At 50.5% G+C, this 13,725-nt stretch overlaps 1 protein-coding gene across 3 annotated transcripts in view; it reads right to left on the bottom strand.

The window, feature by feature from the left end:
• Positions 1 to 8,282: 8,282 nt before the first annotated feature.
• Positions 8,283 to 13,725, bottom strand: part of LOC147665630 (uncharacterized) — a 62,963-nt gene continuing 57,520 nt past the window's right edge. Inside the window, exons 2-4 of one of the 3 annotated variants that reach the window (XM_086949630.1) lie at positions 9,939 to 9,993; positions 9,654 to 9,722; positions 8,283 to 9,535 (exon numbers count right to left, since the gene is read on the bottom strand). In XM_086949630.1, coding sequence (XP_086805756.1) covers positions 8,375 to 9,499 — 1,125 coding nt within the window. In that variant the 5' untranslated portion in view covers positions 9,500 to 9,535; positions 9,654 to 9,722; positions 9,939 to 9,993 and the 3' untranslated portion in view covers positions 8,283 to 8,374. The remainder of the gene's footprint in view (positions 9,536 to 9,653; positions 9,723 to 9,938; positions 9,994 to 13,725) is intronic. The other 2 variants (XM_086949632.1, XM_086949631.1) reach the window with 2 other exon arrangements.

The raw sequence follows: 13,725 nt of genomic DNA, 5'->3' as shown, positions 1-13,725 counted from the left end.
CATTCAACTTTTTATTAACAGTACACATTATATATAGTAAAACGGTACAATTGGAGCCAAAACAGTAGGCGTAACAGGTGAAAAGAGAGAGATAAGAACACATGTACGTAACAGGAGGCGCGTAAGAAGGCGCACACATGAGCGTGCACTTGATATGTCAGAGAAACGTAACATGAAACGTCACAAGTGGGTGGATGCTTAGTGAAAGTTTACAGAGTCGGCAGAAACTTCTAACCTATATGCGCGCGCAACTGAGCATGACGTGTAACTGGGGAGAACTGGGGGCTTTGACTTTTGCACGAGTAGAGGAGACTAATGTCTGGGGTGTCAGAACGACCTGCACCTATAGCATATCTGGTATCTCATGTTTGGAGGATGTAGAGTCTGAAGTAAAAGGTCTCTCGGGCAGAGGCCGTTCATCACTGAATGCTAGTGCGTGCAAAGGGATCTTCATGTAGAGTGCGGGGGCCATAGGCCTACCATGGTAACGGGAGCAGTAAATTACTTGCATGGAGACAGGAAGGCAGGGCCCTTTGCTCTGCAGCCGGGAATATGTTTACCTATTTCACTAGACTGGAATGTGTTTTCGCGGAGGCTGATCAGATAACTGTAGGCAAAATAACGTTTTGGCAGGCAAACAGGCCGAGCCGGGCACCGCTCGTCTGTGCAGGATGTAAGGTAGAGGTCAGGGATGCATACAGTTTTCAGAGACAGGAGAGATGAGGCTCGGGGCCTCGTTTAAGGGCCAAGCTCGACTGGGCCAGGAAACATGGAAAAAACGTGAGCTGAAATCCAAAAGTGCACCATGTAAAGACGTTGGCACCATAGGTTTAGAAACCTAATTAACTGGATATTCATGCATGACTGGATAGCTAACATGTTAAGGATCAACGCAAATCCATATGCGTCTTTCTAGCATGAACAGAACAGAAGTTACACGACATACAAGGAACATGGGTACATGGATAGGGTGCGAGTTGGGGACACATTGGCTACCTGAATTTTCTATTACCTCAGGGTACAGGGTGTATTTATAGGGTTAAGATGGGTTGGTGTTGGGGTATTTTAACGAGTAAGGGTGGGTTATGATTATAGGGTGCAGGGGTATTTAAAGGGAGCAGGGTGGGATTAGCACAAGATATGAGACATGGCATGAAGGGCGGAAAATACCAAACGCCCCCAGCATTTGTCACGCCTACAGCACTCGCCCAAAGCATAATGCAGACACGCCCACAAGGGAATACTTTTCTGGCACTGTTCTTTTACCTTTTAAATGTATATGGTGGGCATCTGCATAGCCTATGTCCTTCTGCTGCAACTGCCCTTTCCAATGCTGTATTGGGTGTTGTGATTGGTGCTGTGGTTCCGGAGATTACCCGCCTCAAAGGTTTGGGCTCTCTCTTTATTATATTAGTACTAGCAGCCCGCCCCAGCGTTGCCCGGGGCAGAAGGGGGTTGGGGGCAGCATTTCATGCTTGCGTGCACCTTACCTCAGCGCTTGGTCCCAGTCGCACAAACCCAGGCCCCCGCTCCAGTACGCCTCATTTCACCGCCCCCCACTACTCTCACTTAAATGTCTGCACCAAATGTGAAAGCTGTTTTAAAACCTATCATTTATTTTGCTATCCCGCTCTAGTCCGCCTCACTTCACCGCCCGCCACTACAGCAAGTCAGTCTACACGCCCGCTGCAGTCTGCTATCCCGCTCCATTCCGCCTCACTTACTGCTCCTCCCCGCGTACTTCACTGCTCCTCCCCGCGTTTCACATACCTCATGGCGCTGCAGTCTTGCTACGTTCTCCGCTCCTCCATGCGCTGTTGTCCTCCATTCCGCTCCAGTCCGCCTTACTTCGCCGCTCTTCCCCGCGGTTCACGTACCTTATTCCTTCCAGTCTGGCTAAGTTTTCCGCTTCTCCCCGCGCTGTTGTCCGCTCCTCCTCTCGTTCCTGTCCTCCGATGAGGTCAGCACGCACGTTGGGACTACTTTTTTTATTGTTTATTTTTTAAATAACGTTTATTTTTTTTATAGCCTATGTCCATCTGCTGGACCCCCCCCCCTTTCCAACGCTGTATTGGGTGTTGCGATTGGTGGTGTTCTTTTCGAGTTTACCTGGCTCAAAGGACACAGTTCTCTCTTTATAATAATAGTATAGATGGATTAATTTCAACAGCATAAGCACATACACATTCCATTTGCTATTTCAAATAACCACATACTGATTAATTACAATATCTAGGGGGAGAAAAGCAATAATTACAATATTTCGCTCTCCACCACGCTGCATTTCAAGTTTCACCGAAGGGGATATACACAGGTTTCATCAATAGACATTCCACTTGCCCCATTTCCTTGGACATCCTCGTGTTTTAAATTCTTCCGTTACTGCAATCATACACTTGTCTAACTCTTTCACCCACATTTGGGTAGAAGATGCATCTGCCTTACCCCACCCCACCCCTTGCTATTTGCTACTTAACCAGAGTATAGCCTGGTGTTGTCAGTTGTTGCTCCACCTCCATGAGGTTAGTCGGTGCCCAAATGTTGAGTAGGCCTAGTCTTGGTGTAAGGATTAGTTATTTTCCCAGAGCATTCTGGATATGAGTCGTGGCCCCTTCCCATATTCGCTGTAGCTTAGGGCATTCCCAAATAGTGTGCTAGAAGGTAGCGGTTTGCTGGCATCTCCTAAGGCAAACTGCATCTGACCTAGCGCCAATCTTCACCAAGGTGACCCTGTTAAGTATGATCCATGTAGAATTCTGAGTTGTATCAGTATAAAGCGGAGGGTGATAGCCGCTTCCCCAGGGGACATTAGTGCGGATTGCCAGTCTTCATCGCCCATGGGTCCTAGGTCTCCCTGCCACTGCTCTATAAGTTTGTGGAACATGTCAGGTAGGTTGTTGCATTGTTTCTTGTAGGTCAGCAATATGGCTTTTGAGTGTAGCGGTCCATCAAGCAATCGATCTTCTAGCGGTGACGACTCCGGTATGTCTGTGAGAACGGGGAAAGCTGTGGTGAGGGCGTGTCTAATTTGCAGGTACCTGAACATTTCCCCTTGGGCCATTTCGTATTGTCCTCGAAGCTCTTCAAACCTTTAGGTTCTAACCTTTTTTAATCAAATCCCTGACCACGGAATGCCCAATAGTATCCCATTTGTCATAGCCGGGTTGGAGCTGTCCCGAAAGCTGCTTTTCATTGGCCCCTGGATATGTGGATCCACACGGCGCCGAGCTGCGCAATGGATCTGTGGATCCTCGTGCGTGTAATTCTAAAAGTTTTTGAGCAATTGACTGACCCCCTCTATCACACCCGTGGGGACAGGGTACCTCTACTGTGACCCATTCCATCAGTTTTCACTTTTATTTTCATGCCCCGGACCATGTCCAGATATATAAAAAGGTGGCTGCAACTTTCCTCTCATGTTGCAGCCAGCCAATCACAGCATTGCTAGTGCTGCATGGAGCTTTGGAGGACCCGCGTCCCTAGATATCTAGATACCTTTTTCTTAATGGACTCCAAAACTACTGAATAGAGTAACACCAAATTAAAACAAGCATTGGCATAACTAATAGGCCTCGCCTTTGGGACCTTAAGTGGACTACTGGTAATATTTGCAAAAAAAGACACTAGAGCAGCAGAGACCTACCTATCTAGGTAAAGAAAAGACAATCCAAGCATACCTTAATACACACAGAAATTACATGACCTAATACCTGAGTGCAAGGAAGGATTTGAACCCCTGTCCACTGTTTGAAGGCTGAAACACAGCAGCAACATGCTGGGTGACCCCCAGCACAGGAGGTGGGGTGGGGGAGGCGAGGGGGTGTAGAGAGCCTGAGGGGAAAGTGAAAAGGTGTGGGGCAAAAACCAGAGCGCAAAATGGCAAACTAAGGGTGAGAGAATTAATTGGTTAAAGAGAAAAAACAAAACGGGGGACGGAAGAGAGGAGGACGTAATTAACTGGGATAATTAAGTTCTGATTTTACAGCCATTTTTCTCCTCATTCAATTATCTCCATAAATATTGTGTGTACATATTTATGCATTTTCAGACGTCTCTGGGGCTCTCTTCGCCTTATGTCTCAGTTGGGATAGAGCATGTCGAAGAGTGCAGCTGAACACCAGCTGATCCCACAGCAACAGCGCCGCCAACAGGCCGACCAGTGCCAGCTGGCGAGGAGCCTCCAACCGGCCTCATTCACATTAGGGACAAGGCCCCACACGGGTGCACACCCTTGCAAGGTCCCAATGTTCTTGTTAATTCTGTACTGGAAGCCCCGGCTAAGTTTTCAGTTTCTCTGTAGTTCACTTGGGGGGGGTCCCCTGTTCAATCCTGGGGAGTCACCTGCTGGTATCCCCCTCAAAGTTAACGAGGACGTCTTAATGAGGCCCTTATTTTGGCAGAATGCAAGATTGGTCCGTTATAAAAACCTTGTAAAGTTGATATCAGATTTAAACTACTTCAGTTTCATGTGGTGGGAAGTTAAACAAAGTGAGAAAGCACACCCCGCTTTTCTTTGTGTACATTGGAGACGAACATCACTGCCTATCCCTGGATATTTTAGCAGAGAAAACATGCTATTAGCAACGCTTTTCTCCATTGTGCTAAAATATCCAGCGATAGCGGCAAAATGCGCGAATATCGCTGGAAATCCAGCGATATTCACGCATTAACGCCAATGGGGACTTAACCTGACAATCCACCTCCCATTGGATAAACAGGTAAGTCGTTTATTAGGCTATCGCCTAAAAGCTGTGGCTAACTGCTGTTAGCGACAGCTTGCTAATAGGGCGATAAAAATATTGCTGCTTTAGCGGCAAAAAGTGCTGCTAAAGCTGCGATATTGCCCTTGCTAATATGCCCCAGAGTGAGACTGGCGTATACTGGTTTTTTGATCCATTCGTAAAACACGGTTTAGAAATGTTTGCATTGCATGAGTTTTGTACTTTAAAAGTGTGTTTGATACAGTCTTTGCTGAGACAGCATAACCATTGATCGGTGTGTCTATTCACTACTTCTTGAAATGGTTTCGTTGTAATAAAGTACAGGCAAACTCTTGATTCAGTTCCTGCCTCACAGGTGCATTCCCTCGTTTTAGACTGGGCACCCCGGTTCAAGTTAACGTGCCCCCTCCAACACAACCTACGGCAGAGCTTTCTAAACTCTGTCACCTGCAAATGGTGGGTGTGTCTCAGAATGACATCGGTGCTGCCCAGTTCGTACGCCAGATGTATGTGTAGACAGGAGAGGGAGACCTTTAGACGAGCACCAGCAGGACGCGGCCCACTTAAAGCTCTCTGTAAGAGTGATGCACCTCCTTCAGCACCGGGGGCAGCACATTGGGAGGGAGTGGCAACACCAGCGCCTGTGAGAACTGTAGTGGCTGCACAGCTCCTTAGGCACCTGTGCGGATAATGCAGCTTGCGCTCTGCTCCACTCGGGTGAGAGTTAATAAACACACCTCATCTCAGGTGTGTGACTGTTGACACAGACCACCCTTCCCCTCTGACAGGACACTGACCTCCCGCGCCCTGTGGTACCCCAACCCAGCATTCCGGCGCCCTGGGCATGCGCTGCCACATCCTGTCCTTACGCCTTAGACTGCCCTGTTAATTATTTGAACTTATTCTGGTTTATTTACATCCGTCCCAGAAATGTGGCTGCAGGTGTGTGCTGTGTGCAATAATGGAGCTGCACATGGTCCGCTTCTTGCTCCCTCTGCAGCTGCTCCTCAAACTCTGTCCTTCTCGGTCCCCAGCAAATGCCCTTATCTGTCCCCAACTGTAGTGCACTCTTTCTGCTGCAGTCAGCCCTTTTACACTGTCATTTAAGTTTCAACCAGTCCTGGTACAGACTGTTACTTCTAGTGCACTCTGTCCTCATGTGCGGTCAGCCCTTGTACACTCCTTTAAACTGCAGACATATGTATATAACTGCAGCTAAAAAGACAGTGTACAAGGACTGACAGCAGATAAGGCAGACATATACATATGTCTTTATTTGCTGTCCTCCCTTGTACACAGTCTTTTTAGCTGCAGCCTGTCCTGATGCCCTCTTTTTATCTGCAGTTAGTTCTGGTGCACCCAGTCCTTACAGGTTAGTGTACTGTAGTCACGGTGTGCTCTCCTTATCTGCCCCCAGTCATACTGCTCTTCCTCCTTCTGTGGTGTTTCCTTGTGTGCTCTGTCCTTATCTGCCATCAGCTCTTGCACACAGTTTGCTTCCTCCTCATCAAATGTCAGACTGTCTTCCCACAATTGCTGCTTGTTTGGAAATTGGGCGTTTACTTTTATTTCCCTGAACGCAAAGTGAGCGTACTTTGTAAAAGATTAAGTGAAGAGTACAAATTATTAACTTCACTGTTACCAATGTCGCCGCAGGATTGGGGTTTCTGTGATGGGAAACAAAAATAAACGCAGCATTTTGCTGGCATACTCTACCAAATGTTAAATGTAAACGGTCAAGTTGAAAGTGTCACAAAAATAAATGACTGTTTTAGTGTTCTTTGATTGTCACACTTGGTTGGCGTCAGTGATGCCAAAGTAGGCATGGTTTATTATAGTGTGCATTAGTCTGTAAAAATGACACTTGGTGATGTTGTGACCTCACAGTTGATGGGTTCCACGTCTTCACAGTTGTCTCGGTCCCATTATTAATAGCATGACGGTTCATTGTGTCTGTCTTCATAGTTGGTTTTGTCCTGTAATTCACCACAATACACTTGGTGGGGTGTCGTGTCTTCACAATGGTCTCAGTTCATATCTTCACAGTTTACATAATCTCGACTTAGTGCATAACACTTTTTATAAACCTTGTTTTACCAATTTCTGAGCAAAATTACCATTTTTGGTTCTTAACATAGCACCCCAAATTTTACCATGTTCAACACCTTGTACAGTGCAACGTAAGATTTTACCTCAAAGTGCTGAAAGGAAAAACACATGACTCATCTTATTTTCTGTTGGCTTTTGGCACGCTGAGGAGTGCGGTCCCACCTGAGTTCAATGCACAGAGACCGGCTGAATTGCATGATTGTTTTACCATTCACAATTCTGCCTTCCTGAACAGATTTTTGTATACCTCATATTCAGCAAGGTAGCAGGTGGACTTTGTGCATGGTTGAAAGGGCCGGCAGTGCGTGCACCCGCCCTTTTTGTGCCATAAATCCCTGGGGCATGTGCCAATTTGTGCACGACTATATTCTTGTGTCAGGCACAAACCTAACCTTACACCCAGTTTTGCCAGTCAATGTCTTTGTTAGAACAGATTCACAATTGCTTTATTCACTTTCCTGCTTTCTCAAATTTGAACGAAAAAGCACCATTTGCCCACTTTTTAATAAATTTTCTGGCTATTGCCAGGACACAAACACACCTTCTTAGTCACATTTCAAATGAGATCTGAAAGCCTATGTATGCATTGTGATATCACACAAGTAGGAGAAAGCACTATAAGGTGAAGGACACTGGACAAGCGATTCACATGACCACAGCTGCCCACCGATATGGTTCCTTTTCTGAAAGGCTCATTAAGAAACAACTACAGCCTGTGCACTGGCTGTATACTCGCCCCATGCTACCAGAACGAGACACCTGTGGGAAGTACCACTGTTAATGCGGCTGTGCCACAATCACATTTCTGAAATCAAGCGCTAGACAGGCTCTTCACAGGCATCGTCGAAATAGGGGGCTTGGGCCACAAGGCACTGGCTCAGAGAAGCTGCAAGACACCTCCAGCCCTGCATACATTACGGTCAGGAGCCTACTGGGAACTGCTGCTAGCGATGATGCCATGTGCACCCCTGAACAGCTTCAAAGCCATCTTCAAGATGCACCACAAACCAGTGCCCGTCCAATCTGTAGAAAATCCCTAGACACGGCTGTCAAGAAATTCTTCAATTTCACAGCTCCATGCATGCAAATATTCCCAGAGCAGATTCAACCAGTAACCAGACCATGGGCAGAGCACGCACATCAAAGTGCTCTTGTAATGACAAAGCATTGGCCACAGCTCTCACTTAGTGGCCTTGTTCCAAAGGGTTTCTTAGTGCCAATATCAGCAACAGAGCCCACCCACAACACACTCATCACAAAGAACACGCAAGACATTGTTTGAAGAAAGCATTTCTGCAGGTTTATTTGCATTAGAAATATGCAAACATGATGGATCAACATACAGGCGAGCCAAGAGCAAGCAGCAGACACTCCTAAGCTGCCCGGCCCACCTTAAGAGTCAAATTTCACTATGGCCTACCCATCGGTGCTCACCAATTTTTTTGGGGGGGGGGGGGGGGGGTTAAATCCCTCACATCATGTTGCTCAGGTTTACAACCCCCTGAAAGACCAATAGGGCGCCATCGTTCCTCCGGAGCCCTCCCCTAAGGACTTCCTGGGGTTTGGCATTTGCACCCTTGTTGTTCTCCTCCTGAAGAAGCCCCACACTTGTTGCATGTGTGTGCAAATTTACACGACTTGCCCCAAGAGCAGGCTCCAGCGTTGAACAGCCTACAAATCCCAGAGTATGTGCGTTTGAAACCTCCCCTCTGGCTCCCTCCCTCCTGTGCGCCTCGAAAGGGATGTCTTCGTACTGAGTAACCTCCTGGAAATTGGTCTTCGTATTCCCTGTCCGGCGGAATGTGCCGCCCCATATACTTCAGCCATAAATTCACCTCATACTGGTCCCATCTCATCTGGGGGAATATGGCCATCATTCGTCTAAACTCCTGATCGTATTTATACCAACCAATGCCTCCCCATTTGCGAGCCACCTTCCGTATATCCTGGGAGTATTCGAATAAACCTAGGCTCAATTCAGGGTTTTTTTCCGCTATTACTGCAGACATTATGTTAAAAGCATGAAGCCAGTTTTCGATGGTCTTCTCTGGCCAGACTTCATGTTGGACCCTTTTCTGCCCCTCCTTCCCGCCCATCGTCCTCGTGTCCAAACCATCCGACCCATGCATCAGAAGTGTGAAGATGTTAATGAACTCCCGTCGCCATATCCCTTCCTTGGCTGCCTGGGGGATCTGCGATGCAAGGGAAAAAGCAGCAGACATTTTGGGGGCAACAGTAATGGGAGGTGGGGGGACTGGTGCAGACGGCAATACCACCTGGGGGTCAGCACTGTCCATCCTGGCCCCTGACCCCAGCCATGAGGATGGGGGGCTTGTCGTTGATGGGGTAACTTCCCGAGGGGTCGGTTGTGCTATGCCTCTAGGTGCCAGTGGTTCAGTGGGAAAGTCTTTGTTGGTGGGTATGCGTGGCCATTTCGGCCTAGAAGGACCAGAGTCTGTGTCAGTCTGCTGCTCGGGGACAGGACCGTCGACGACAACCCCCGAATCTTCCTGCTCGTGTAAGTTCAAGAGTCCCTTAACCCACACCATCCCCTTGGTCTTGGCAAGCTGCATGAAAGCAGCCCGTAGAGCATCCTGTGACGTGTCTGGGAGTGAATCCTCCACCGGGGACATCTGGGAAAATAGGGAGGGGGAACCCTGGCTATCCATGCCACTCTTTGGGACGAAGGACACCACCCGAGCAATCTGAGGGAGAAAAAACTGCATGTAAGACAAAACCCACACTTTCACGGCTGATGCAGACTGGCCCAAAGTGCGACCCACGTCTCCACCACGCTCTCACGCCCCGCTTCCCTGTACTTACTTATTCCGTGTATTGACTTTGTTGTAACCCGATGCTGGTGTTCGCCCTACTGAAAGGTCAACGATTAATCTGAATGCGAAGATGAAAAGCACACATTAGCCACTTAATCCCCGCTCTTGTGCAGCCACTCTACATTGGTCTAACAGGGTTGTTAACGCCCTGCTCGTTCTCTCCTGCCACACCACTCCGCCCTCCCCGTACGGTGTTCTGGGGTAGTCGCTTGCTCTCACTACCCCCGCCTTGCGCGCCTGCATACGCATACCTGGGGAAACCCCTGTGATTTACCTTTCCTGTGAGATGGCCGCTTTATCCTGGGTCACTCCTCTTGGATGTGCTGCTCCTGTAATAAATTATTTGATTACTAAATTCCCTCAAGTCCCTTTGCCTGACCCATATTGCCCTCCCTACGCCGCTGTTAGCGTTGCAGGGTGTTTCCACAACGCTCAACTTATACCTGCTGTGGCAACCTTGATCAGTGCAGGACCGCAAACGCTAGTTGGTGAAATAAAGATAACAGTTAATGCTCAACTCCCCCTCCCGTGCGCAAGGTGCTGGAGGTATCCTGCACCCGCCTGCAGCTACCACGCAGGGAGGGCCTTGTCCTCTACACCCCTCCCAGGCCTAACTGTTTACTGGGGAAGCAGCCACGAGACATCACCCGGCGGACAGGCAGTCCCTGGTGATGAGTTTTTGCTTTATCTCCCTAGTCCCAAAACCTTGAACTGGCCATTCAGACCCCACGCCAAGAATGGAGAACGTCCTGGTCCAAAGCTCTGCCAGACAGACCACCCTCAGACCCACACTATACCTACAGCGAGCCCCCCGTGATCTATCCATGTTCACATACACGTCCTGGTCCAAAGCTCTGCCAGACAGACCTCCCTCAGACCCACACTATACCTGCAGCGAGCCCCCCCATGATCTATGCATGCTCACATACACGTCCTGGTCCAAAGCCCTGCCAGACCACCCTCAGACCCACACTACACCTACAGCGCAGCCCCCCATGATCTATCCATGTTCACATACACGTCCTGGTCCAAAGCCCTGCCAGACCTCCCTCAGACCCACACTACCTACAGCAAGGCCCCCCCATGATCTATGCATGCTCACATACACGTCCTGGTCCAAAGCCCTGCCAGACCACCCTCAGACCCACACTACACCTACAGCGCAGCCCCCCATGATCTATCCATGTTCACATACACGTCCTGGTTCAAAGCCCTGCCAGACCTCCCTCAGACCCACACTACCTACAGCAAGGCCCCCCCATGATCTATGCATGCTCACATACACGTCCTGCTCCAAAGCTCAGACAGACCACCCTCAGGTCCACACTACCTACAGCGAGCCCCACCCCCCTGATCTATGCATGCTCACATACACGTCCTGCTCCAAAGCCCTGCCAGACAGACCACCCTCAGACCCACACTACCTACAGCGAGGCCCCCCCATGATCTATGCATGCTCACATACACGTCCTGCTCCAAAGCCCTGCCAGACCACCCTCAGACCCACACTACACCTACAGCGAGCCCCCCCCCTGATCTATGCATGCTCACATACACGTCCTGCTCCAAAGCCCTGCCAGACAGACCTCCGTCAGACCCACACTACACCTACAGCAAGGCCCCCCCATGATCTATGCATGCTCACATACACGTCCTGGTTCAAAGCCCTGCCAGACAGACCACCCTCAGACCCACACTACCTACAGCGAGCCCCTCCCCCCCCCCCCCATGATCTATGCATGCTCACATACATGTCCTGGTTCAAAACCCTCCCAGACAGACCTCCCTCAGACCCACACTACCTACAGCGAGCCCCCCCATGATCTATGCATGCTCACATACACGTCCTGGTTCAAAACCCTCCCAGACAGACCACCCTCAGACCCACACTACCTACAGCAAGGCCCCCCATGATCTATGCATGCTCACATACACGTCCTGGTTCAAAGCCCTGCCAGACAGACCACCCTCAGACCCACACTACCTACAGCAAGGCCCCCCCATGATCTATGCATGCTCACATACACGTCCTGGTTCAAAGCCCTCCCAGACAAACTCCCTCAGACCCACACTACCTACAGCGAGCCCCCCCATGATCTATGCATGCTCACATACACGTCGTGGTTCAAAACCCTCCCAGACAGACCACCCTCTGACCCACACTACCTACAGCGAGCCCCCCCCCATGATCTATGCATGCTCACATACACGTCCTGGTTCAAAACCCTCCCAGACAGACCACCCTCAGACCCACACTACCTACAGCGAGCCCCCTATGATCTATGCATGCTCACATACACATCCTGCTCCAAAGCCCCGCCAGACAGACCACCCTCAGACCCACACTACCTACAGCGAGCCCCCCCCCCCATGATCTATGCATGCTCACATACACGTCCTGGTCCAAATCCCTCCCAGACAGACCACCCTCAGACCCACACTACCTACAGCAAGGCCCCCCATGATCTATGCATGCTCACATACACATCCTGGTTCAAAGCCCTGCCAGACAGACCACCCTCAGACCCACACTACCTACAGCGAGGCCCCCCCCATGATCTATGCATGCTCACATACACGTCCTGGTTCAAAACCCTCCCAGACAGACCACCCTCAGACCCACACTACCCACAGCAAGCCCCCCATGATCTATGCATGCTCACATACACGTCCTGGTCCAAATCCCTGCCAGACAGACCTCCCTCAGACCCACACTACACCTACAGCGAGCCCCCCCCCCCCCATGATCGATGCATGCTCATATACACGTCCTGCTCCAAAGCTCTGCCAGACAGACCTCCCTCAGACCCACACTACCTCCAGCAAGGCCCCCCCATGATCGATGCATGCTCACATACACGTCCTGGTTCAAAACCCTCCCAGACAGACCACTCTCAGACCCACACTACCTACAGCAAGGCCCCCCCATGATCGATGCATGCTCACATACACGTCCTGGTTCAAAACCCTCCCAGACAGACCACTCTCAGACCCACACTACCTACAGCGAGCCCCCCCCCATGATCTATGCATGCTCACATACACGTCCTGGTTCAAAGCCCTGCCAGACCACCCTCAGACCCACACTACCTACAGCAAGGCCCCCCATGATCTATGCATGCTCACATACACGTCCTGGTCCAAAGCCCTCCCAGACAGACCTCCCTCAGACCCACACTACCTACAGCGAGCCCCCCATGATCTATGCATGCTCACATACACGTCCTGCTCCAAAGCCCTGCCACAGACCCCCCTCAGACCCACACTACACCTACAGCGAGCCCCCCATGATCTATGCATGCTCACATACACGTCCTGGTCCAAAGCCCTCCCAGACAGACCTCCCTCAGACCCACACTACCTACAGCGAGCCCCCCATGATCTATGCATGCTCACATACACGTCCTGCTCCAAAGCCCTGCCACAGACCCCCCTCAGACCCACACTACACCTACAGCGAGCCCCCCCCCATGATCTATGCATGCTCACATACATGTCCTGTTCCAAAGCCCTGCCAGACAGACCACCCTCAGACCCACACTATACCTAGAGCAAGGCCCCCCCCATGGTCAAAAGCCCTGCCAGACAGACCTCCCTCAGACGCACACTACCTACAGCGAGCCCCCCCCCCATGATCTATGCATGCTCACATACACGTCCTGGCTCAAAGCCCTACCAGACCACCCTCAGACCCACACTACCTACAGCGCAGCCCCCCATGATCTATGCATGCTCACATACACGTCCTGGTCCAAAGCCCTCCCAGACAGACCTCCCTCAGACCCATACTACACCTACAGCGAGCCCCCCATGATCGATGCATGCTCACATACACGTCCTGCTCCAAAGCCCTGCCACAGACCCCCCTCAGACCCACACTACACCTACAGCGAGCCCCCCCCCATGATCTTTGCATGCTCACATACACGTCCTGGCTCAAAGCCCTACCAGACCACCCTCAGACCCACACTACCTACAGCGAGCCCCCCATGATCTATGCATGCTCACATACACGTCCTGCTCCAAAGCCCTGCCACAGACCCCCCTCAGACCCACACTAC

The sequence above is a fragment of the Lissotriton vulgaris genome, unplaced genomic scaffold, assembly GCF_964263255.1.
Source record: "Lissotriton vulgaris unplaced genomic scaffold, aLisVul1.2 SCAFFOLD_2997, whole genome shotgun sequence".
In the NCBI taxonomy this organism is placed as follows: Eukaryota; Metazoa; Chordata; class Amphibia; order Caudata; family Salamandridae; genus Lissotriton; species Lissotriton vulgaris.
The sequence above is the reverse complement of the archived record's forward strand: the minus strand, read 5'-3'. Positions and strand labels throughout refer to the sequence as shown.